Below are 25925 nucleotides of genomic sequence, written 5' to 3'. Positions count from 1 at the left end.
GGTCAGTGGGCAACAGCAGGCTCTGCTACACTGCAGAGGGAAGGACAAAGGCTGTCCTCATCCTCTCTGTTCCATTATAGTGCCATTTGACTGTATCCTTAAAGATTTGATCCAATTCCTTGTAGGCCCTGAGAGTTTAGGAGCCGGTTCTGCTCCTGGATAAAAGCGTAGTTAAGTTCATCATGTGCTACACCAGTGTGTATGAAATACGGAAACTGCTCTGTAAGATCCTCCTGGCCTGGAGCACACTGCAGTGATTTACTCAATCGTTTTGCATCTCTGCAGTTATGTTTGCTGCCTCAAATCTATTGTGCACCAATCTGAAGAGTTAATTTAATTTATTTCAGGTTTTCAGGGGAAAATGCACTAACTGGAGACTTAGACTTACTGTGTAGTTCTTCTGTTAAGAACTTGACCTCAAGCTATATTATCCTAAGGGAGACTGCTGGAGTAACAGTTGAGCTAAAGGGCTGTACATATTGTTGGGATTTTTGACAGACCCAACACTGAGCCCTGAAATTGGTAGTGAATTTTCCACACTGTGCTAGGAACATCTTTGGAGAAAAATTATATTGGTTTCCAAAATAATTAAATGTGAAAAGCACAATTAAAAAATAGTGTGTTATTATAGCAACTGAAGCAGTTGGCTTTTTTTTTCTTTCCTGGTTGTTTAAAAAAAAAAAAATCTACACTGATGCAATAAAAAATGACACAAGAGAATAAATGTATCAAGTTGTTATGGCAACTGAAATATGTAGGTTGGAATTTATGTATCCAGAACTTCTATGTAAGTAAAATAAACATTATCCTTGCTAATTAAAATAGCATGCAAAGATTATTTAATTTAAAATCATAAGTCATGTTTTCCTTTGCAGTTAATGACTTTCCTTTTTTTTTCCTGTTTCCAAGTATTTGCATTTGCTTCCAGCTGTGGTCTACTTGTACTTCCATGGCAAGATTGTGATTTCATTAATACGGGCTAAAGTGTGGAGCGAGTCCACTGAAGCTAATGAATAAAATGTGTGCAGGTGGGCACAACTGGAATCAAACCATGTGCTTTAGCACGTCACTCTTGCTGCAGGTGACCTTTCTGCTTGCAGGGCTTCTTGGCAGGTGTCATTAGCCCATGCTTGAAGGGATCTCCCAGCAACCACAGCTTCCTATCTGTGTTCTCAGTTTGGTGCAGTGCACATGGAGCTCCTTCCAGAGCTTGTTCCTGCATACAGCCTGCCCTCTTCAGCTGTAGACTTTGCTTCCAAGATACTTTATGATAGTGAATTCTAAATGAGCATTCATTAATTATGTTCAGCCTTTTAATTTTTCTAGTCCTTATCCTCCAGCCTTCATAAGAGTTCAGTAATAGCTTCTGCTTTATTTGAAAGAAATAGATCTTTAATATCCCAATTACTCTTCATGTTTTATATTCTTTATGCCCAGAAAAGTGCAGGCTGATAGCTAAAAGGTAAAGGAATGAGAATGATCTGACTCAGATCCTAGTGAGCTGAGGAAAATGCATTTATTTGTTTAATGTTTTAATTTCATTGATTCTCATGTTCAGAGGTGTCTACATTTGCCCTCTGGAGTTTAAAAACACTGCTATCAGGAATGTTTTGGAAAATATCCCTTCAGCAATACATAAATTAATTGCCTCCATTTTTTTGTGGGCAAGTATCTGCCTGACATGGAGCTACAGCTGGGGTGTGTCTTTGCCTGAAAACTGCAACCAGTCTGCCCAGTCTCATTCTTTGAGTGTCATTTTCATATGTCTGAATTGTAAATTATTTATCTCTTCATCTTTGCAGCAGAGTTCATCTTTGTGGGGTTTTTTTTGTTTCTTTTTTCTAATTTTTTCTCTTTGCCACATCCTGCCAACCATCACTACTTGGTGTGCCAGGTCTCAGCAGGGGAGACTGCTTGAGCAACAGCCCTCTAAAGGCTTGCATTTGCAGGGGCTCTGCTGGCTGCACAGTGCCCTGCTCCCTTCCCTTCCTGCTGTACAAATTGTCACTCATGGCAGAGTCCACCATTGTGTGACCTTAGTGACTCTCTGCTGCCTGGGAAAGGAGACACATGGGTGCCTTGATTTGTTTCCCAGCTCAAAAATAAAGCTCTGCATGAGCTCTTTTTTCTGCATCCATATTTCTGTCTCCTGAGACCCCTCCTGGAATACTGCATCCAGATAACAATGCAGGAAAGATATGGACTGTTGGAGTGAGTCCAGAGGATGGGTAGAAAGATGACAATAGGACTAGAGCATCTCTCCTATCGAGTCCAGCTGAGAAAGCTGGAATTTTCAACCTGGAGAAGAGAAGGCTCCTGAGAGACCTTACAGCACCTTACAGTGCTCTAAAAGGAGCTTATAAGAAAGATGGACACAAACTTCTTTGTGGAGCATGTTATGATAGGACAAGGGCTAATGGTTTTAAACTTAAGGAGGGTAGATTTAGATTTATATATAAGAAATATTTTTTTTTTTTTTTTTACAATGAGGGTGGTGAAAGACTGGAACAGGTTGCTCAGAGAAGTGGTAGATGACCCACCCCTGGAAAAACTCAAGGTCAGGCTGGATAGGATTCTGAGTGAGCTGATCTAGTGGAAGACAGCTCTGCCCATGGCAGGGGCATTGGAACAGATGACCTTTAAAGTTCCCTTCCAACCAAACCATTCTATGATTCTATGACAAGTGACAATGGAGACAGAGTCTGGATCAGCAAAAAGAATCCTGTGTGTGTCTTCTGGTTGGTCACCAGGCTTGAGTTTGTGGGGCCAATTGACTCCAGCCAGCTTCATCTGAATTCTCTGTCTGGGAGGAGAAAAGCTGATGCATGCGTCAGTGTCTCCTCCCTGCCTAAATTTCCTGCCTGGAAAGTCAGTTGTCTTGCCATAGATCAGAGTCACAGTGCAGCTAGATAATTGTGTGATAGTGAGGGAAAATCAGGTCTGAGTGTGGGTTTTGTGTTAGTCCAGAAAAAGTGACTATTCCAGTAACTGATGGCTTGGATGAGAGCTTTTAGATGAATGGTCAAATCTGTATCGGGGACAAGAAAATGCAAAGTTCACCAGTGACATTCTGACATCCAGAAACACACTGAGAGAAAGATTTGCTCTCAGGAGGGTGGAGCAGCATTAAATCAGATCCTGACCTTTCTGAGACACAAGTCCATAGCCAGATAATTGTTCCTGAGCTGTAACACTCTTTAAGGCTGTCATAAAATTTTCTGAAAGGTTGAATCCATATTAGTTAAAGTGAAATCATAAAAATTCCAGGGCAACCTAAATATTATTGTGATAATTATGCTCCCTTTCAAACATGGTAACTTAAAAAAAAAAAAATTAAAACACTTGTGATGTGATTTGTACAGTAGAATCCATGCTCAAATGTGTATTTTTTTTCATTCGCATTTACTGGTCATATTGGGAAGACTGGTGCAGAAGGGACATTCTGACAGGACTTAGCCATGAGACCTCATAGTGCTCTACAACATCACCCTGACTTAAGACAGCTGCAAAGTCTGAGCTAATGCAATGTGATGTGGAGCAAACCTTGATGTCATCAAAAAATGAACAAGAAACCCTTACATGGAAATGGAAATAAAATCCTTTCTGACATCTAAATCATTTGACATGGAACTGTGCCTTTCTATAGGGCCTTAGAAATACTGAATTAGAAAAGAAAGCCCTGATATATTATTTCTGGATTGAAATTTAGGCCCAGCTGAGGCAAATTAAACTGCCTGACTTCTGTGGCATTATATTTCTGATTTTAGTTTTTAGCATGACCTGCTCTGGGATTGTCTGAGTTTTCAGTGTTATGGATGAAAGTCATATCCTGACAAAAATTTGTTGAATGACATTCTCATTAAAAAGGAATATGAGAGGCATAGAAATAGGACCAGAAAAGCACATCTTATGGTCTCTAGGATTATTTCTCTGCATGGCATTGCAGCAAGAACTTCCCTCAGTGATGCTTTGTCTCCCACAATCTGTTAAGATGTACAACTTGGTTTTTTTTGGTTTTTTTTTTTTTTTTTTTTTGGTCCAGTGATGCTGGCAGCACGTTTAGGAGAGCTGTCAACTCTGCACAGGTATGGCAGAAAGGTGCAAAGCTTGGAGGACAGATCACAGGCACAGAAGGCGTTCATGTTGTTGCTGGCATGTTGTAAAGGATGAACTTGACTTGAGTCCAGTTCTGGTTCACACACAGCGTAGGCAGAGCGTGATCAGGTTGGCTGTACCTGGCACAGAGGTGTGTTCTGTTCTTTGCTAGTAGCAGCATCCTGCTGAGCATCTCAGTTCTGCTCAGGTTGCTTCCTACTCCAGCATAGCTGCTGAATGAATTAATTTACATCAATGTCCTGTAAAATGGATAATCTCAGCATATATTATGTTGAAATGTAGCTTTTTAGATGTTCTAATGATTTTCAAATATGCTTACTCTAGAAATGTTAATTAAATAAAAGCAGTACATATTAGCACTCTATGTTTCTGGGTGCATTTGGTTTCCAGGATGATAGATTTCCTGACAGATACCAGCATCCAAAAGTTAACTAATCATGGGTTTTTTATTCCTTTCCTCATCTCATGCAAATCACTTGGGGCAAGCAGGCATTTATTGATAGGCTCTTGTGACACTGGAGCAGAGCTACCAACTGGTGATCCAAAGTGGCCAAAGACATCTCAGGGAAGCCTCTGTTTTGAATTTCTCTCGCTAAAAGCATAGAGGAGAGTGTTCCCCAAGCTAGTGACTGTAGGGGAAGGTGCATTAGCTCTCTGAGCCCTAAAGCGGTCGCACATTTGTTTGGGCTCATGGACTGTAGTTCCTCACACTTCCACCCACCCTCCTAGGCCCTTTGTAAAGCTGATCAGCCTTTTCTAGCCATAGAAAATATTTCATGTATGTAAAAAAATTTGAAGTCCTGGAAGCAATATCCTAGACCGTGGAAGAGCAGAATAAAGTTTGCACGTATGTTTCCTGGTTGTTTTGGGTTTTTTTTGGTTTTTTTTGTTTTTTTTTTTTTTTTTTTATATTTTTTATATTCTCAGTGTTGGGCTTCACCCCAAGAAATAAACATGTGGTAACTATTGGGGATGGTCATAAATTCCTCCTATTGATATATCCGGTATAGATTCTGGGAATTCTATAAAATCTTATGCTAGTCTGGGGAATTCATCCACCATTATATGGCTTGGCTGCTGTAGGAGGACCTCCCATAGAAACTCATGGAAACCCCATCTGCCATAATTGCCTGTGAGGGCAGATGCTCCTTCTGTCTGGTTGCTGGCTCAGACATGAACTGGAACCTGCTGCCTGCTGAAAGTGGAACCGGTGACTAGTCTTTCATAACTCATATCTATGTACTTTGCCAAAAAATAATTAGCTAGTTTTGTTGTCAGTTGATTGTGTCATTTATTCATGCCCTAAAATGCTACCTGCAAGATGTGTTACAAGCACAGAAAAACTTCACTGAGCACAATTAAAATTAGACAAAATTAACAAGGTAGGTAATGTGCTTACTCTTTTATTAATAAATATTTAAATAATGCTGTGAGTTTGCACAATGAAAGAGACGTGCCGAGGAGATGATTGTCTAAACAGTATCTGTTAATTATAGTCTAAATAGATTAGTGTTAATCATACGCAAAATTAGAAGGTTGCTTTAGGTGTGATCTCCAAAGCTCAGGGTTACTAACCATGTGAGTAAAGTTACTATGTGAGGTTTTGATCTTGCAACATTTGCTTGTGAAATATCTTCTGTTTCTCTGACCAATTTGGAGAGACTAAGACCATGCTTTCTTTTGTGAAGAGGAAGATAGAGTTCCAACTGCCAGCTCTCTAGATGCAGGGCTGTGATAAAAAGTATATAGTTTTGGCAGTAATTGTAGTTCAGGCTTGGAGTTATTATTTCCAGAACCTCCTGCAAGGATGTGTGAGCATGGTGCATGTTGTCTGCTGCATTTGTAGTGTGTCATGGTGGGGCTGCCAGTTCTGTGACTCCTGCTCATGGCTCAGGAATAATGAGGTGTTGCTGAAGCACTTCCTTTGCATGAGCAGGCAGCTTTTGGCTATAAAGTATACAAATAATTTTAAGCAGGATAGACTTTTTGTTGGCCTCCAAAGGCGGGGTTGTATGTAATCAAGAATAAGAAAAGACTCTAATCCAAAATTGTTAATTTTTATTACATTTGTCACAATGCACAGCAAGTATTCTTTCTGTCTCTTGGATTGTACAGTCCCATTTATTTCATAACACAGAATTAAATATCTCTTGGTGTTCAGATGGATTTCTAATGTAAGCTGGCTTTTTAGATTGGGAAACCATATATTATTTTGTTAATGAATACTGAACCTTAATACACTGGAACAGAGAGATGTTTCAGATTTATTACAATTACTCTTGCTTGAGCTGTTTGAACCCCTCTAATGTCCTTGATTTTCTGCTCTTTACAATGAATTTGTGACCCATTTCCCTAAGGAAAACAATGGAAACATTTCAGAGCATCTTATGACATTGTTTTATGTTCTTTCAAAATATTGGAGCCAACTAATGGTGAAAAATTTGAGAAAAAACATGTGAAATGTACACAAAGTAAGTTTCTTATTCCATTTTGCAGCTGCACTCATTTGATAAATGTTACCATAGAAGTTTCTGCTGAAGCTTGTCAAAACCCTTTAGAGGAGCTGCAGGAGCTCAGCTCCTTTAAAACCAGGATCTTAGAGCTCTTGGTAATTAGAGCAAATAAATAATGAATTGATTTGAAGAGTTTATATTGTTGCCTGTAAATAATAACAATGAAAAACATTTATGTCAGTTATTCAAAGAAAGCAAAGGTGAAACAAAAATTTTATGCATGGTTTTTAGCTCCTTGCAAAACCCATTTTCTCTTCGTGAAAGAAGCATTTAGGGAGTTGCTTGGATTTTCTCTAGGCTCTGAGGCAAGACCTGGGTTCAGTTTCCTGCTGTCCTTGAAAATTTTGGCCTCGTTGTCTTTCTGTCCCTTACTCCCTTCCAGATTACAAATGGGAGATACTCAACAGCCTTTGGTGAATAGAAATCAGCCATGGGTCTCCATGTGAGGGAAGCTGTAACCTCAGAGAGGACTTGTGGAGTCCCGTGTACTTAGACCCATGGAATGCTGAGCTGCTGGGCCTGATCCAGCCTTCACACACAGGCTTTACTGGAGCACAGGACTCATCCATTGGTTCCAGTGAAGCTAAAAGCACGTGTCTAAGTAGTTGGCTGGACTAGGGCCAGCACTCAGTCTTTTGCTGGACAGAGCCCTGAATAAACAACCTAGGATCAGAGGAGGGAACATTCGCACATGCGAGTGTGATTTGGCTGTTTCTGTGGCATTGGCTTGTTGTTTTCCAAGTTGTGCTGGCAAAGGCTGCTCTGCTTAAAATGCTAACAATTTCTTGCCTGTTGTGTTAAAATTGACTGCACTCCTGTTGCAAAGGCTAAAACAGGATGGGTTTAAATCAGTCAGGGTGCTTGCAATGCTTGGCACCCACAGACACAAGACACTGAACTCTGTTTGAATCCTCCCTGCTTTCCTGTTTGTGCTTTTGCGGAATGCTCAGAAATTTTTTTTGAGATCTGAGTTAGAGGCAGTCATCACATTTCATTCAAAGGCTGACTCTTCAAGCACATTATTGCAGGGCAGAGCATTGTAAACAGAGATGTCATTTGTAATATTTGCTGTCTTAATGTAAAAATCTACAGTAATATATTAGATTTCCAGCAGGAAAATTGAAAAAACAAATATAGCAATTTACTATGCCTTCTGCCAAAGATATTATTTGAAGAAATACTGTGTGTTTTATGAGGGCTTTGTGTAAGCAATGTAAGATTGAAATCTGTATAAGTGAAGGAAAAGTAACAAAAAAATACATTTGAATTTAAAAGATTTACACATATGGTTACTGGTCAAACAAGAAATCTTTTAAAAAATGTTTCACTTAGGAAAATGTCATGAATTAGAAAAAGAAAACAAATCAGGTAATTTGTTTGTTGCTATAAGGAGACATATTATATATTCCTGCAGCTACTCCAGATGAGAGCCCCATCATGGTCAGCAGGTCTTTCTGCCAGGGCACTGATTTCCTTCCTTATCTTTATGTTCTGTTGCTGAGAGCTGCAGAGCACCTTGAATGCCTTCTGAAGTCACACAGAGATTATGATAAGCATCATCTTGCAGATTTAGCCTATTAAGACTTTCACAGGCTTCCATGAGAGTGCCTGTAGGATTAAACCCAGAAAGTTTTGCATGAAAAAACATTGAGGTAAAAATCTTCTCCATAAGCCACCTGATAATTATCTGAATTCAGGCTCCCCTTTCTGTGTGCATGCTAATCTTTATGTTCAAATGTAATTGAATTAAAGCACACATCTCAACTGCTTTATTTGTGTTTTTTCCATCCTGCTCTTTAGTCTGCAGCTTCCAATGGATCAGAGGGACCTGGCCAAGGTGGTGAACACAACAAGGAGAACCCAGCTTTTGAAAACTATGTGGTAGACATGAAGACAAAGGTATTGTCCACTCTTTTTTTGTGCTGGAGAGTGAAATTCTTGTTTAATGAAGTTTTGCTGGAGGTGAAATGTGTAGGACATACTGAATTTGAGCTTCTGAGGTTTTATTTTTTTATTTCTGCTTAACGTCTGCATGTCCATTATCACATTTGAATGATGTTTACAGTGGCAATTTATTGTGGTACATTGCTAGCCCTGGATGTTTTATGCTGACCTAGGCAAGATTTAATTCTAATTTTTATGTACAAGTGTCGTTCATATTAGTGATGGTTCTACAGATTTGCTGACCTCAAGGTGGTTTAATTTCAGTCTGTTTTTGAAGTCCAAGTTGTTGTGTAGTTAGTAGGTTTTATTCCAAGTGTTTTCAGTCTCTTAGTATGTATTGTAGTTTCTTTTTGGTCTGGAGTCAGTATGGACGAATTTGGATGTCAGAAATGCAATTATTTTTGTATGGGCAGCTTAATGATACCTATCATAGAGCTCTGCCAAATAGCATTACCTCATGGCTGTGGTAAGGGGCTGGGTTACACTTCCCTGTCTTGCTGCATGCAACAGTGAAGTAGTAAGTGTTTCATTATAGTATCTCCATCATTTTCATAGGCTCACAACTCATCTGGAGCAATTCCCTTGGGCTTAGATATTATTATGTAGACTTTCAGCCTTGGTGTCATTGTGTATTTTTCCTTTTCGAAGTGAAAGAAACTTACTAAGTTTTCTTTTAAAGTAAAGAAGCTGGAAACATGATGTAAAGAGAACAGACATTAACAGAGCTGTTGTGCTTGTGTAGTATCTTGTAGACTTCAGCAAAAGTTGTTTCCAACAGTAGAAACTTGCAGATTATTCCTCTTGTCTAAAGCTTTTCCATGGGCTTTATTTCCATTTCTAGATTGATTTCTCTATTCATTACATTTTAAAAATCTAAGGATCTAATTTTCTAACATGATTTTATGAGTTTCTTGTGTTGTTGTGCTCCCAATTTCCCAACCAGAAAAACTTGTACCTTATGGTAGCGTGGTGGTACTTGATAGTTGAAATACAAGGACATACATACTCACTGAAATTTGTCATTATATTTATGGAAGATTTTATGTCTCCAAAGCAAGAAATTATCTATCATAAGTTTGATAGACACCCTAAATACCTTGTGTCCATGAGGATATTGTGAAAATCATGGGATGTAGTTATCTCATCTCCATTTTACAATGTGATTTCTGTCACGAATGTCCAGCTGAACAATGCACTATTATCCTACTTTGAGTCACTGCAAACCCTGGACTGAATGTTTCTCCATCAGCAATCCTATGTACTACATTTTCTTGCTGTTCATGTACAAAGTGTACCTGAGAGGAAACTCTGAAAACTGGCAACTCCATTGCCAAACTCTAAGACATTCAGAGCTGTGAGTGGTGTTTTGTTCAGTTCACAGTACCATGGGATAGTAGAAAGCAGATGTTTTGTTTTCGTTTCCAAGAACTTGTGGTTTAGTGTGTCAGTTCACTTGAAAGCTTAATTTTGTCTGATTTCTTTTTCAAGTGAGTGTGCTTGAGTGTTAGTGGCTGCTGTGAGAGTGACACATAACAATTTAAGGGTGGCTACATGTTTGAACATATGTGCCAGAGCTTTTCAGTTTCTGATGATCAATTGGTTGTTAGATTTAGTTCCCCAGGCAGAATGCTTGAGAATGAAAATGAACTCTTCATTCACCATTAATCTTAAGAACTGAGAACCACTTCTGGGTGTACCGCCCTCGAGTACCACGTGATTCTGTTGCAGAGCATCCCAGCCTGCATAAAGCCAGCAGAACATTTGTAACTGAAGCACTTCTGTTTCGCTCAGAGTAAGGGATTTGTGTGAAGCAGGACAATTATGGGTTTGTATAGGAAATAATAGATAGGAAAAACATTAGACATAAGTTTTGAACTAACAAAGGTTGCAGGGCTTTTGAAAGGCTAGCTTGTCCAAGGAACTTCAGAGCTGTAGGATGGGTCAAGGACCTTTGCTCCATACTCTGTGATGATGAAAACGCATGTCCTACAATCCTACAAGTCATATTGTGTTCCCAGCTTGCCATATTGCCTTCTCATTGGACCCCAAACTGGTGAGCAAGTGGCAATGAGACTGCTGAAGAGGCTGCACTGTGTAAGAAGTAGCTTTTTTGATTTTTCTTCTGGGGAAGTTGCTTGGCTATAGTGATGCGAGCTCCCATGTACTACATAAAGGGGTGGTAAGGTGGGAATTTATTTGGGGTAAGAAGAGAATGAATCCCTTCCACAACTGTGAAGCAGAAACTTTTTCTATGGCTCTTGAGCCTGAGGCCACCATGGCTCCCTGGGTGCACAGACCTTCTTGTGGAGAAGGAATGGAGCTGCCTGTCCACCTTTCCCATCTCCCTGTGCCCATTTTACCATTTACCTTCAGGGCTTTGGGAGGCAAGGTCTGCTTCCCTACCATAAAAAAAAAAAGAAGAGAATTGTCTATTTCTTCTCATTGGAAAAGCTACCAGCTGGAAAAATTGGTCAGGACTCCAAAACTGATTGTGCTAAAAAGCAGTGAAATTTGCCATGCACGGGTGAAGGGAATGATTCGTGTTACAGCTTCTGTCTGAGACTCTCCTGGGCCTCAGGCCAGTTGCAGAGCTGCTGCTCTTAGGGCTGCTGCAGTTAGGAGGGGAAGAATTGCTAATTTTGTGATCTTTAAATTAACACCAGGACTCCTGGGATTCTGATTCAGCCTGGGAACTACATTAAAATTCTGAGTGACTAAGGTATACAGAACGTGCTTTCTGAAATTTGTATTAACTTCTCTTTCTGGGTGAAGAAGGATTTATTCTGACATTTCATCTGTAATACAGCTTTTAACTACATATCCAGGATCTACAGGATTAGTAGTTTCTCTTTTTTTTTTTTTTTTTTTAGTGTAAAAAAGCAAAGCAGCCTTCATAAAGAAACTGTTTCATGAGATTTTCCCTTGTAGCACATACTTACTCAGATCACTTGAATCCTGGTGTTAACCTACTAAGTAACCAGTTGGGACCATGGGAAATACGTTCAAGTGGTATAAGTGGGCTCTGGCTGTAAAGAACTACATCAATTACCCTCTTGGAAGACGTAATCAGGAAAATATTTATTTGTAGATGGTTTGGATGCAATAGAGAACCTGAAAGGAAGAAAGAGGCTATAACCTGGGAAAGTAATACCATCAGCAAGTACTCCATAGTACACAATTTAAGATACATTAGGAGTAAATAAATCTTTCTCTATATTTGTAAGAGTGTGTGTGTGTTCATGTGTTCTCTGTGTAGGTGCATGGAGCTCTAAATAATCACTGGCTGAATTTTTCAAGATGCTGACATTACTAATGCAATGTTAACAGTCTGGTTAGATGCCTCCTTTCTTAGTCTCCAAAACTTGGAGATGTAGTGCTCTTGCTTTTCTAAATCTCGACTCCTTGAATAAAAGAAGATAATCCAGTTAGGCTTTTTAATTTTTTTATCAATCTATTTTTCTTTACAGATTTTGCTTTATAATATTTGGGTTTCAAAGGAATTTAAGAAGTGTTTAAGAAGGTGCATAATGAAAGATTTAAAAAAAGAAATCAAAATCTTTTCTAATGATTTTAGCTTTTACAAAAGCTTGCTTTTACAAATACTGAATTCAGCGGGATGTTGCAGGCTCTGGTTCTAAATATAGTGGCCTAATTAAACCCTCTGCTTTGGTTATCCAAGTGGAAGTACCTGGATACAATGAAGACTTTAATGCCAGAAAGGAGCATTAAATTGTCCAGTGTAAACTGCATTAAAAGACCATACCATTTCACCCACTCACCTCATATTGTTGGTTTTTGTATGCCTTAAAAACAGATACCTTGGTAAAATTAGAGGAGAAGGAAGCAGTCAGATGGGCAGAAGAGAGATCCCCAGAGCCGTTGGTGTCACAGTGGGAAATAGTTGTTATTCTTCCTATATTAAGGCTTCCCAAGAGTCAGAGCTCATCACAGAGGTTATTTTTTACCATCCAAGTTGACTATGAGCAACAATAAACCATATCTTTTCACCCCAGATGGCTGCTCCTCAAATTTTTTTAGTTTTTGGGTCAAGCCTTTCTATAGTAGATTTCAGTCAGGATCATATGTACATTTAATAAGAAGCTGGAAGAACGGAGGAAAAAATAGAACTAAGCAGTGATATGACCTCCAGAAATTAGAGCAGAAGGAGGTGTTGCTAATGAAGGGTAAAGCAGTGCTAAGGATTTGAAAATCTTATTCTTGGGAAGAAAAAAATAATGGAAAAAGTATCTAGTTGGACAAACAAAATGAAACAACTCAGCCTCTTTTGGCATCTGGGTTTGGTTGTTAATGGAAATGAAGGACTGTATCTTTGAAGAAATACTGGAGACCCATTGAAAGTCATCTGTTGCCAGTCATTGTGTGTTAGAAGCTATGACTGGGAGCTCTGGCAACCAAAATCAGCCTGTGGAAGTTTGAAGCTGAGGTCTGCATCCCCAAAAGCGTGTCATCCTTCTGTCTGGGGTTATGGGAGATTATGGGGCTAAAAAATAGGTGGCAGTATTTTAGGGAGCAAACTGCTCAATTATGTATTAAGCTGGAGGAGCACATGTGCAAACCCTGCCCTGTTAAATGCTCATTGTCATATTTAATGGAAGGAGGTGACATTAAAAAATTGGAGGAGTGCAGGAGGAAGCTTTTTGAGGGAGCTGGGTGAGTCACGTTCATGTAAGCATCCCCAAAGGGTTGAAACCCTCTGTTTTTCAAATCAACTTTAAATAGGATCATGAATTCACTGGGATTGTCTCACAAGAGTAGAGTTGCAAGTAGGAGCATTTACAGATCATGCACTTAGAGACCAATCTCAAAATACATCTCCGTATGCCAGTTTCAAGTCTGAGATGAAATTTTACAGGCAAGTCATTAGGTAATTATATGTATGAAATATTTCACACCTTACTAGATAAGCTTGAGTCTATCAATTGGAAGAGAACAAACTGTTGGGTGCTTTACACCCAAGTGTTAAAATATCTGCTGATTTTAGAGCTGACTGAATACACTTTTACCCGGTAATGCTTAGAGCACAAGGTTGGCTTACGTTGCACCACATTAATAGGTTAATTTCCTCTTAAGGAGATATTTAATTGGGTCTTGCTTCAAGGATGTGTGGAAGTTCCCTGTTTCATGTAATCTATAGTTTAATAAACTTGTCTGACTGTTTAGCTACTGGACTAAATCTCAGTAGGGGGAAAACCTGCAGGTTCTAGCATGGCCTGTAAATGCAAATCAAGTTTGTTTTGTGCACACGTGTTTGCTCCGAGTGAGTTAAAGCCTTAGACACAGTTCTAAGTGCTCTGGAGACTTTTTCTTTAAGATGTTGTATCCACCAGGACTTTAATAGTTGGGGGAGGGTTGGCTGCTCTCTGACCACATATCTGATTCACTATGGATTTTGTAACTTTGGTAGCAGTGACCTCATTTTGGCAAAATAATATGTGTCATTTACCGAGCGTCTCACTGCTCCAACAATCACGGGAATATTAAGGTTATAACCTGAGTAATTTATGGAAGAGAGATGACTCTTAAATAATTTTTTATTTTCTTGGAAAGGCTTATTTTATTAAAAACATATTTTAGCTCTGAGTGAAAATGAGAGATCCTCAGCAAAGCACCCAGGGGAGACTGTGCTGTCCAGTGTGTTGAAAAGGTGAATTGTAATGTATGGGTGTCTAGACATTTCCTCTTGTTGCTGTCAACAGTCCAGTTGGCTGTATTTTTTTTTTTTTCTCCAGTGAATAGGAGCATTGATTTTCCTCTCTCTTTGGCCAGAGCTTTCATTTTACATATCTTTCCCCTTCTGAGTCTCTTTCTCTCTCCCTCCGTCTTTCTTCTCTCTCTCTCTCTTCCTCTATCTGGAAGAGAGGGAAGCCCGTGAGAGCTGACAGCAAGCTTTCTAACTCAGAATGATTCATGTAAAACACCTGAAAGGCAAGCTCTGCACCAGCATCACTGCAAGAAAGGTAGGGCTGTGGGGGCTTAAACAGTCTGTAAAACTCCAAGCAAAACATAGAGAATGTGTGATAAATAGATTAAGTCTGTGAATCTCTCAATGATGCAAGAAAAGTTTGGGAGAGAATTTAAGGACTGTTTAAGCTCTGTTGTTAAAGGTGCTTTCTTTTAATTAAAAGTTTGATGTATTTTTCATAGATGGGGGGAAAAAAAAAGGTTCCCTTACAAAGCTTTGAATAATGCATATAATGTAGGGGTTTTTTCCACGGGTGGTGAACTAAAATTATAGCACTGTTGTGCTTGACAGCCACGTGCATGTGTAAATGTGCAAATCCTGGTTCTTTCCCCTGACTGATTATTTTCTGCTATAGCTCAAGTTCGCCTTATCCAGCTGTTATTTATATTCACTTCCCAAATCCGAATCTGACCCAGTAATTCTGAGCAATTGTAGCTGTGACGCACGAGTTCTTGCACACACCTTCATGTTTCAATCATGCACTTCCAGCAATGTGTGTTTGTAGGAATCATGCTCTTAATAAAACCCCTTGCAACCCAAAGCAGTTGTTTTGGCAGAGAAGTGACAGCACTGTGATAGATGGGCCCGATAGTTGTGTGTTTTGTGCTTGCTCTGAGTTAGTAGGGAAGAGGAGGGAGAGAGCGAGTGAAAGGGGGGAGGAAAAAAAAGACAGGGAAGGAGAGCGGGAGGGAGAGAGATTGAGAGAGAGCGAGAGAGAGAGAGCGAGAGAGAGGCTGAGAGAGAGACTTGGCAAGGGAAATCTTATGGGTATACTGAAACAGCAGATCAGAATTGTGAAACCAGAGCTAGGGCTGAAATGTGATGCTTTTGCTCTTTTGTGCTTGTTGTGGTTCTCATCTTCCCATTTAGAGGGCTGCATACCATTCAACAGCATATTTTGATCTCAGATTGAACAATGCAGCAATCAAGCCTGATAAGCCACCTGGAAGTTTTGCTTGAGACGATTTCTAGTGGGTTTACTGATCCCTGTGAGCATCATGACTGCCTTTAGCATTGTGGAGGAGGACTCGAGTTTCTTATGAGGGCCCCACTTGGAAAAGCCGGCTGTGCAGATTCAAGCCTCCGGTTCTGTTCATGCTATTCAAAAGCCTTTCCTCACCCTTGCTGATTTATTTTTATGATTTACATACACTCCTGTGGAGATTTACAGAATGGATTGTCTGTGCATTGTCACGACCAAGGTAGGACTGGAAACATTGCTGTTCTGTGTACATATTTCTCTGCTATTTTTCTGTTCCTGTAATTAAATAGATTGAGCATGTACTGTGTCAGGTTGCAAGATAAAGTGATGAATAAGCTTTGCTTCCATGAGCATTTTGCTCTCTTTATCTGTAGATTATGCAGTTTGTTTCTATATGACTTCCTAAATGATATGTTTTTTTTACTAATTTTTTACTAGCAAAAGAAAAAGGACTTCATGTTTTATCTTAGCCTATGCTTGTGTCTATTAATAACTCTAGCAACTAGAGCACTTTCTGAATACATGGTATACTGCACATATTTTCTCAGCTTATCAGTTTATTCTGTAAACTAAAGAATAATAAAGAAAGGGGCATTATATGGGTCCTAGGATTTTAAGGAGGCCAATCAGATGTAGTTGAGATAGTCATGGTGTTTCTGATTGGAGAGATGCAAGTTTCTTGTGGCTTATTGTGGCTTTTTTTGGGAAAAAAACATAGATTACTTTGTGTCTCTAGGCCTGAAAAATAAAAATCCCTAGGTCCCAATTCAGGACTCTTATACTGCTTTTAGATCTAGCTGAACTGTTTGGAAACGGTCCTTCTAAATAATTTCTTCTGAACATGGATATAGACAATTTATTTTCCACAACAGCAGCGTCAGGCTAAGGACTTCAGGGTTAGGGACACTTCCTGACCTAAAGATCTGGTGTAGGGATAAGCTGAATGATTCCTTGAGACATCCCCAAACTTATCAAACTAACAATGTTAAATGGCAGGGAGATGATAAGGGAACTCCCTTTTTTTTGCTACGGGCAGGCAGCTCAGCGCGTGTTTGCAGCCACCTTTGCACGTGGTGGTGGTGGGGTTTATAAGGAGCAGCTTGCAGGGGACATCCGGCTTTGGGGTTCAGCACAGTGCTCCCTGTTCTGCCTTACCTCTGATGAATTTCATCATTTCTACAGGACCTGCCAAATGCCTGGGGTGGGCAGAACCCCTGAAGGCTGCACAAGTGATAAGGCAAAGCAGGGGTTAGCACCGCTGTCATCACTGCTGTCATTTTTTTGCGTCACAGCTATGCAGAATGGGAACACCTGTCTGTAACACGGAGAAGGGTGGGAAGATAAACCCTGGGCACCTATGGGCAGCAGAGAGGGGTGGTGGGTGACCACTGCACAGAGCAGGGAGCACATTGGAACCATGGAAACAGATGCCAGCTGACATTCCCATTTGCTGGTGGAGAAACCCATATGGGAAGAGAACAAGAGGTGAATGAGGCCACAGAAGGAGGATAAATTGGAGGAGGCTGTGGCCTCATTTACTTCCTGTTCATTCCAGGTCCTCCTGGCTCCCACAAGCTGTGCTGCATCTGAGACTATATCCCCAGTCAGCCCTGGAGCAGAGCAGGGGCACCTGTGGCTACCTGTTGATGCAATACCACTGAAAAGTGCTCAGCAGAGGAGGTGCAGCACTGCTGAACAAAGCTGGGATGCAGGATCACACCAAACATCCAGTTTTTACACTCCCAAGTGTTGCTTTCCAGTTCAAAAGTTTGAAAAGAAAAGCTGTGATTAACCCTAATTCTGGGTGTCTTGTCATGCAGTGGGGACCTGCAATTAGATCCACGCTTGGCCTAGAGAGTTTGGGATGAAGGTGTGTAGAAATTGGATTTGGGACAGGGGAATAAGTCAAGTTTTAAGATGGTATAATTGGAAAAGAACATGTCCCAGTACCTTTTTCTTCATATGTCAAGAGACATCACTTATTTATTTTATGAGTTGGTGCTGAAAGTTTTCCACTGAATATTTTACCAGGGCCTTCTGGGAAATCACAAACATGGACTCACTGCTGGCTCACTACTGCTGCTGCCTTGAGCAGGGCTCCCAACTCCATCTACACACATTTTTCCTTTCAGCTTTTCTGTCTCTTGAATCCAATGCAGAGTGTTTGAAATGATCTGAAAGTCAAGCATGTGAATGAGCCTCAAATATTCAACTCCAGATATTCAGTCTTTGCTGCCAACGTTAGTGTTGAATGAGATACAATGTGAATTGTACATGGCTTTCTATCTGCAGGCATGTGCGAACAACATGATATCATATGTAACTGAGCTGAATAATGGCAAAAGTCTAGTTTCAGAGCACTTTCATATCTCAACAGCTTGAAACCAAAGAAGTTACAGTGATTTGCTCATCTTACTTCGTGCCATATTTAAATAGCTGGATTAGTGTTGGTCCGTAATCTGATTTTACTGGCTTTATTTTCATTGGAGTAACCCTCCTTACTTTAAAGCACCAATTTTTTTTTTATCTGTTTATGCCAATTTTCACTAGTATAATAAGAGCAGACCTTTTTCAGAAAAATTGTTATTTTTAAAAAAATAATTTTGATAAGCATGAATTCTACAGAGCAACAGTGTGGCAATTTTTGACCTCAGGTCTGTTAATTGTCCATATTTGAATAGCCATTTGTCTGATTTATGCAGATAATTGCCATCCTTTGTCTTGAAAAAGTGGATCTTGATGACAGAGGGGGTAAATACATCAGGTTTATTCTTCAGATCTTAAGTAATAAAAAAAGAGTAAAAGTAAATACTTTTTAAACTGCAAAAGATGAACACTGTTCAAAGAGGTGACATTTTTAACACTTGATATTAAATTTAGTCTGGAATTTTTGGTATTTTTGCACTATAGAAAATGACACAAATGTGGTGGAGTGAATGTGCCCTTGTAGATTATGTTCAGTGGATCTACAGATCCTGCTTTGAACTCCACATGGTAAAAGATGGCATCTAATAAAAATAGTTTCTGATATACCTTGCCAAATCTTAAATCCTACTGATGGTTTTTCAGCCAAAATGTAAAGTATGTTTAAGATAGATTTGAGATATTAATTTGCATAAATGTTTCCTCTTTTTTTTATTTCCTTCATTTTTCCGTGCACTTCTGAACACAGGACTACAGAAATGCTGAATCAGTCAAGAACAGCTTCTTATGGTTGTCCTGCTTTATTTTAATTGATGACATTGCCAGCATAGCATCTTTCCTTTACTGTCACATAAAGCATTTTAATTGGTGGCATTATTTTATCATTAGAAAGAATTCAGTATAAATTAAAGCTTATGTTGAGCCTCCATCCCAGTGGGAGCACCAGGAGTTTTTGAAAGGGAAGAACATTCCCACTGTGCCTCCCAACATTCAAAGGCAACGTGCTGTCCTCTTCTCTAGGTACCAGCTCTCCTTCCATCCTTCTGCCTTATACAGACTTATCAATACAACTGGAGCTGCCACTGGTCAAAAAGAACATAAATAGCTCTATGTTTCTCACTGTAACAGGGGCTGCTCCCCTAGAACCCCCAGTTCTTGGTATTAGGTGGCGTAGAAAAGATGATTAACTTTCAGTGGGGAAAAGCCCAAAAAGCTTTCTGGCACTAGTTTCTAGAAAGGAGAGCTCAGAGGTGGCAACTCTGCAGGCTTAGAACCTGGAAGGCCAATGGCAGGGCTATAAAGACCTCTCATAAGAGAGATTTTGAAACTTCCTGGGCGATCTAGACTACTGGTTTAATATCCTTAATATCAGTAATGTTCTTAAGAACTGTCAGTGTTGGTTGCCACTTGTTTTGTTTGGGAGTTGTATTTTGAGGTTTGCTTAAGATCTTAGATTTTATCACCTGAATGCTTTTGTGTTTTGAGAAGATGTACACAAAGACGAGGCACCACTTAAATAATCCATATTTATTTAAGAATCCTAAACCACTCACTGTGCCTGACTCCTGAGTGCTCGGCACTGAGCACTGGCAGCAGCAGGATTCCTGTGTCCCAGAACTGTGTCTTTCAGTTTGTAAAAAAGAGAAATTGCCTTCAGAACCAAGGAGAACACTCAGCTTGAACTTGTTTTTTTAGCTGCAAAAAGAAATTCCTGTTCTCGAAATATTGAAAATTCTGCAACGTTTACTTCTTTTTTAGAGATTCTTGTTGTTAGCTTCCAATTAAGTAGAGATTTACACCAGATTAATCACTACACAGTTCTTATATTTAATTTGATTGCCACTGACCCCTGTGGAGCAATTAATTGAAAATGTGATTTCACATTACTGGAAAAAAAAAAGTGCTTTATATATATTTTTTTGTGTATTAAAAAAAGGCTTGGTTCATTCCACTACTGAAGAAATTTGGCATTTTGTTTTTATTTTTGTGTCTTTTTTGCAAATTTTGTATTAGTCTAGTTTGAAATAATAACAATTGTCTTTCATGGCTGCCCATCCAGCACCTTTTCTAAGAATTTAATTCACACATTTAAAACAATGAATTAAAGACAGAATGACACCCCCCCCACCCCCCCCAATTTGGTACCAGTGTTGGATAGAAAAGCAGTAAGCTTGTTTATGTTGTTAACCCATCCTAAAGTTGCATGTGTACAATTTTGAATGACAAGGTTGCCAGGAGCCAGCTACATCTGTCTATCCTATTTTCTTCTGCTCATCCAGCCATATATATGGAACAGGGGACACCACTGTGTGCACTTTAGGCAAAATTCTGAACAGATGTGTGATCAGAACTCACAATATGTGTGATGGTCATGGAAAATAAGAAGTTACAGTGGTCAGTGACAGGTCAAACATCTGGCACACCCTGGGTGTGCTATGACTTTTCTGTAGGTCTCTCCCACTCCACACACTCACCACCCCACTTTGTAGTACAAAGTTAAGAGTAAAGCAGAGGAAAGTTACAAAATTTGTCTGGGTAGTTCGATTTGAAACTACATTAGGTATGTAATTATGAATCTACATTAGGTATATAATTGTTAATCCACAAACATATGATAGTGTACTTTATTAGGGAAATGTAGGAGCAGGTCTTGTGCCACAGTAGGATACTGTGGATTTTCCAAATGAGAAGGAAAACATTCAGCATTTAGCTTACAAAACTGACTTCCAAAACCAACTCAGTTGATCTGGATTTTAGAACATGGCTGAAAAATGGAAAAATGTGGAGATGGCACCACTGGGTTGACCTCGCTGTTCCAGCCTCTCTGATTTAGAGTGGCAGCAGAAGCCGTTCTACGATGCTCTGAGAAGGGCAGAATGGTCCATGAGATCAGGTCATCTGCTGGAGGTGAGGAGCAGGTCCACACACTGTGTGCCAGCTGCTGGTCCCACTTTGCAGATGAATCCACTAGAAGGTTTAGTTGAATTTTTGATTATTTCAGCCTGATACTAATGCAAATAGCTAATAGTTAGAATATTTATTTATGCTGAAATGACTTTGTCGTAGACCTGTTGTCCCATCCCTTCTCCCCTGGTTGATTATGTTAATCGGAAAAAAACCTCAATATGCCTTAAAAAGGCATATACTTAGAGAATGAGCTTCAGTTTGTTTTGTGGGACTTCCTGCAAGATAAGCTGCACATGTCTGAGAGGCTGTAGATCAGTCCCAAAATTAGGAAATTATAAAGCTCAATACAGATGCTGAGGTTAACCAGTGCCTCAGGTGTTATAGACTAGTATAATCTTACCAAAACTAACAGAGCTTTTACTAAGAGAGCTTTACTGCATGAGGATTTGATTTAAATTTAGCTGGATGTGAAACAAACGAAAAACCCCCACATTTTTGTGCGTGCATATTGTTAATAGATCTGGGCAACATTGTTGTTTTTTCTTTCCAAGACTCCAGGCTTTGACTTATTGCAGTTTGGAGTCATAAACTGGGTAGCTAAGTTTTTTTTTGTGCTGAATTTCCTGGCTATAACAAACTGAAAACAAAAGAAACATAATGATTTCCCCCCAAGAGATTTGCATTTAGCAAAAATCAAAATCTTTTTCTATAGTCATTATTAGGTGCTGATGAGCACTTCAAACTGTGGTGTTTTCCTGCCAGACCCTAAAAGTGTAATAGTGCTGAATCCATAAAATTTACATGTAATTTAGTAAAGTCTATTCTGAAGTGGTACTTGAGGACAGCTTTGATGACTATGGGTTGGCTGCTGGCTAAACTGCACGGGCTTAGAAGAGTAGGAAGATCCTTTTCATTGATTGCCATTTATCTTAGCTGGAGAACATACTCGGGGATGTTTGACAGATGGGGAGTGTATCTGAGTATTTATTTCAAATCTTTATTTACCAATGGTAAATTTTGAAACAATTATTGTGAGTCTCTAGCGTTTGGATTTCAGACATTATGAATGTAAACTGATGAGGCACATGTTGTCTTTTCTAGAAAAATAAAATCATTTTGGGGGGGAATTTCAAGAAAATTACGCAGAACAAACCAATGTGCACTGCATATGTAATGTCTGGTAATTATATCTTGTCAAAAGCTCAACTTTTTTCTCCTTTATTCTCTAGAAATGTGATAATAGTCCCTTTTCCCTTGTAGTTAATTATAAATTTCAGGAAGAATTAAGTCTGTTAAATTTCTTCTTTCCTTCTTCCCCCTCCCTTGGTCTCTATGGCAGCAGCAGGAATGGAAGGGAATTACTTTGATCTCCATTTCTGGATGACACTTCGTTTCTTCCAAGCACTGACCTTGTTTAGTGCAACTGAAATTTTCAATAGATTTCATTAGATTATAATTTGGTGATTTTAGAGAGATGTTTTTATTGTGACTGGTTATGAGCTATGAAAGGAGAAGGGTGATTTTTTTCCATAAATCTATGAAGAGCTCTATAAACTGAGAGCAGAAAATGTTCAATTAACAGCTCAGGCAGATATGGCTGGGGCTCAATACAGCACAGCAGTGGAGAGCTGCAGAGGTGAAGCAAGGTGGAAGACACTGAGCAAAAAAAAAGGAAACAAGAGAGCTTGATGCTGTCTCAATTATAGTGCTGCTTAATGATACCAGACCTATACACCCTTAGCAGGTCCTTTTCCTGAAATTTGGAGGACCTGGGTGAAGGTGGGAAGATAATTCCCCAGTGCCAATTTGAGCTGTATTTTTATGCATTTCACATAGCTGGAAAAACATAAAAAATCTTTCTTGTGGCTCTTATTCTCATCATAAACATGTATTTCTTTTCTCTGTTAATCTGTTTGATACTGCTGTGCAAGTTTCTTTCTGTGTCCATTCACCTGATGCAAGACTTCTGGAAAATTAGAAGATATGTGCAGTCAAGGAGAATGGAATGGTTATTTATGAGTGAATTATTAGGCCAGGGGTATGGCCTGGTATGTTATATTTTGCTCAGTCTAAGACCTCTAGCTGAGATCTACAATTTTCATTTCTCCAGAGCATCGGAGAAGATAATTTGCAAGGATGTGTAGGAGTAGCTGAGAATGTTCCAGTGGGACTGACTTCAGCCAATGCTTTTGTTACTAGAGACCTCACTCAAGGACTTGTACACAACTTCTTGTATTTGTATTCCTGGCCATTTCAGTGGATACAAATGGAACATAACCTGTGATTTCTTTTGACTTTCATCAGCAATATCTTCTCTGAGAAAGAATATTAAATCAGATCTTAGAGAGTGCTGAGCCCTGAACCTTTGTATTCCTAAATACTGTCTCTGGATTTTGTTCCATCTTCCTGCAGAGCCTAAAGATCTGCCTCTGAATGTGTCTCCATAATTATGACATAATTATGTTAATATTTGACCATCCAAATTTGGCATTGATAGTGATATCTTGTCTATATAAAATCTCTCCCTGCCTATGAGAAAGTGGCAACAGCATATGCCTACTTGCTCCTGAAGTCACTCAACACAAAAGAGTTCCTCCTTGAAATCTTACCCAGAGCTTGCTGAGGTGCAGCCACATCTCTTGTCACCTAAAATGTCTCTTGTGCAGTGCTACAAAGCTCTCACCTTCCAGTTCAATATTCAACAGGCAGTTATTTCCCTCTGCAATATTGCTGTGGGCACTGATGCGCTACCACTCTGATTTGTGTTAATTCATTTCCAAATCCATTATAATGATGCTTCTAAATAGTGCTGGTAGCAGTCAGTTATTTTAACACCTGACTGAGAAGAGCATGTTAAAAAGAAGCTTGCTTAAGGGTTGTTTGCTAGGAAGGCAGGTGGTGTGCATGGACTCTGAAGGGTTTGCAGCCTTGTTTTTTGTTTCCTGAGATTAGTGCCTTTCTGTCTGCTGGTTACCCATGGTGTCTGCATTTCTGGAGGTTTGATAAACCTATAGGTTTGGGAATTGCATGGGAATTCCAGAGAAGAAACTGCACTGTCTCTAGCTGAATGTGGGGCTAGTGCCTCTTATCTGATTTTGGTTATCACTTCATTGCTTCCTGACTGTCATTGCTATGCAATTTATCAAGTGTTTGAAGCATCAACCCAGGAAAAAAACTGTGAATGATGCTGAATTTAGCAATGAGAATGAAATTATTCTTTTGTGTCCCAAGGTCTCTTTATACAAAAATTACACAAGCTGAAGATCTTGTGTATTTTGAAGGCTTTGATTTCATTTAGCTGTGATAAAGTCTCTGCCTGGATGGCTGTGTCTGTCACTGTGTTGGAGCTGTCTCAAGGGTAAAGCTTAGTGCAGGAGGCTGAGTATCCTCAAAGAAAGGGAGAAAATCCACAAAGAAAGAAACTAGAGATGCTTCTATCCTCCCTTGAAGGCTGTCTGAAGAAAGATGATTTTAAACTATGGATTTTCATCACTTTTGAGATTTTTACCTTTTCAGTGTAGTGATGGGCCAAGGTCTGCAGTTTTTTTGCTTACCAAACTCCTAAGCTGAGGAAAATGTTAACAGTAATAATCAGATTGAATTAATTCCTTCTATAACCTGGAAATATTTGCCAATGTATTTATTCCTGTGTTTACTTGTATTGCCTATGCCTGCAGAATACTTTATGTAGTGTTGATTTTTTGGCGGATTTTTTTTTTAATTGGCTTCTCTAGATGTGACATGTTGGAGCTTTTGGCTATTAAAAAAAATCCCAGAGCATTTAGGAAGAAAGGTGTTACCAGCTGATATACAACCTTATATCCAAGACTTGTTTCAACTAGGTGAGGGTCTAAGATATGAAAGGTGTGAAAAGCATTGGTTTTTACACAAGACAAAAAGAAGTGATCATTCAAATAAGAAATAAATTTTAATTTTCAAAAACAATCCAACTCCAAATCCCCAAAAAGCTATAGAAGAAAAGTATTCAGTCCTTGCCCTTGAACGACATGCATTTCTCAGACAGTACCAGTGCAATGTCATGTTACCAGCACAATAATTCAAATATCCTGCTGTGAAAGGCCAAACACTGCAGGTCACCCTACATCCCACAGGAACAACCAGCCCAGCTCTTGCCCTGAAAAACTGGGAACTCTGTAGAACTGCTGCCTCTGAGCAATTCCCAGTTACCGCTGTTTCTTTGACCTTTGAATATGCACAAGCACCAGGGGATTCTAGGCCTTGGGACAATTTAGGTATGAATCTCAAAGACAAGAGTACTTGAAGAGAATAAGCCCCTCCTGCTATGAGAGTTTTATTTAGCAAAAATATCCTCTTAAAAATGTGAGGAGTCTTTTTGAGGAGTCTCCTGACAAATTTATACATAGTTTCCTCTGTAAAATCAGGCTTTTCAATCAGAAAAATGTTTTCAGTTCAAAGCACATTATTAATTTCCTTGCCTTTAACTTGTTTTGGAATAAAGAATGAAAATGTACAATTATTCAAGTAAAAAATTATTACTACTTGTAAGACCATGCTGTCTTTTTAATCAGAATTCATTTATAGTTTTATTATTTTGATAGGATTACATCATTTGCTGTTGCATTCATCCCTTCCTTACAGGAGATAACACACACCTGCAGGATTCTGGTGCCATGATAGCAGTGACTTTTTCAAATCCTTTTAAAAAGGATTTTATAGACTTTCATCTAAAAATACAACAATTCTTGCTTGCTAGCTGTTTTTCTGAATATTTCTTGAAGTTGTCTAATTGAAAATGTAAAAGATAACCAGTTTTAAGTTTTGGAAAATACAGAGCTTAATCTGAGAGCCACATTTTTTTCCTTTGTTTTTTTTTACTTGTAAAAGTAGTGCTGCACTGCTTTACAAATGTTGACTTTTTGGAGATAAAGAAGAAAGCACTAGTAGTTCTTAAATTAGACTCAAAAATCATGTGAAATCTAATCATTAGTGTTTGCAGAGGTTTTTCTCCTTTACTCTCAGCATGAGGAAAAGAAAGGTGTAATGTAGATGCTCGTGATTTATCTGGCTTAAATGA

General features: G+C 39.2%; 1 protein-coding gene across 21 annotated transcripts in view; it reads left to right on the top strand.

The window, feature by feature from the left end:
- Window positions 1-25925, top strand: part of DLG2 (discs large MAGUK scaffold protein 2) — a 986702-nt gene that overhangs the window by 138187 nt on the left and 822590 nt on the right. For 17 of the 21 annotated variants that reach the window (XM_086882226.1, XM_086882222.1, XM_086882228.1 and 14 more), the window contains one exon: window positions 8430-8528. In XM_086882226.1, coding sequence (XP_086738352.1) covers window positions 8430-8528 — 99 coding nt within the window. Of the gene's footprint in view, window positions 1-8429; window positions 8529-15262; window positions 15759-25925 lie in introns of those variants that run through there. The other 4 variants (XM_086882241.1, XM_086882237.1, XM_086882236.1 and 1 more) reach the window with 4 other exon arrangements.

Source organism: Cyanistes caeruleus, chromosome 3, assembly GCF_971803275.1.
Source record: "Cyanistes caeruleus chromosome 3, bCyaCae1.hap1.1, whole genome shotgun sequence".
Taxonomy (NCBI): Eukaryota; Metazoa; Chordata; class Aves; order Passeriformes; family Paridae; genus Cyanistes; species Cyanistes caeruleus.
Note: the sequence above shows the minus strand (reverse complement) of the source record. Positions and strands in the feature narration are given on the sequence as shown.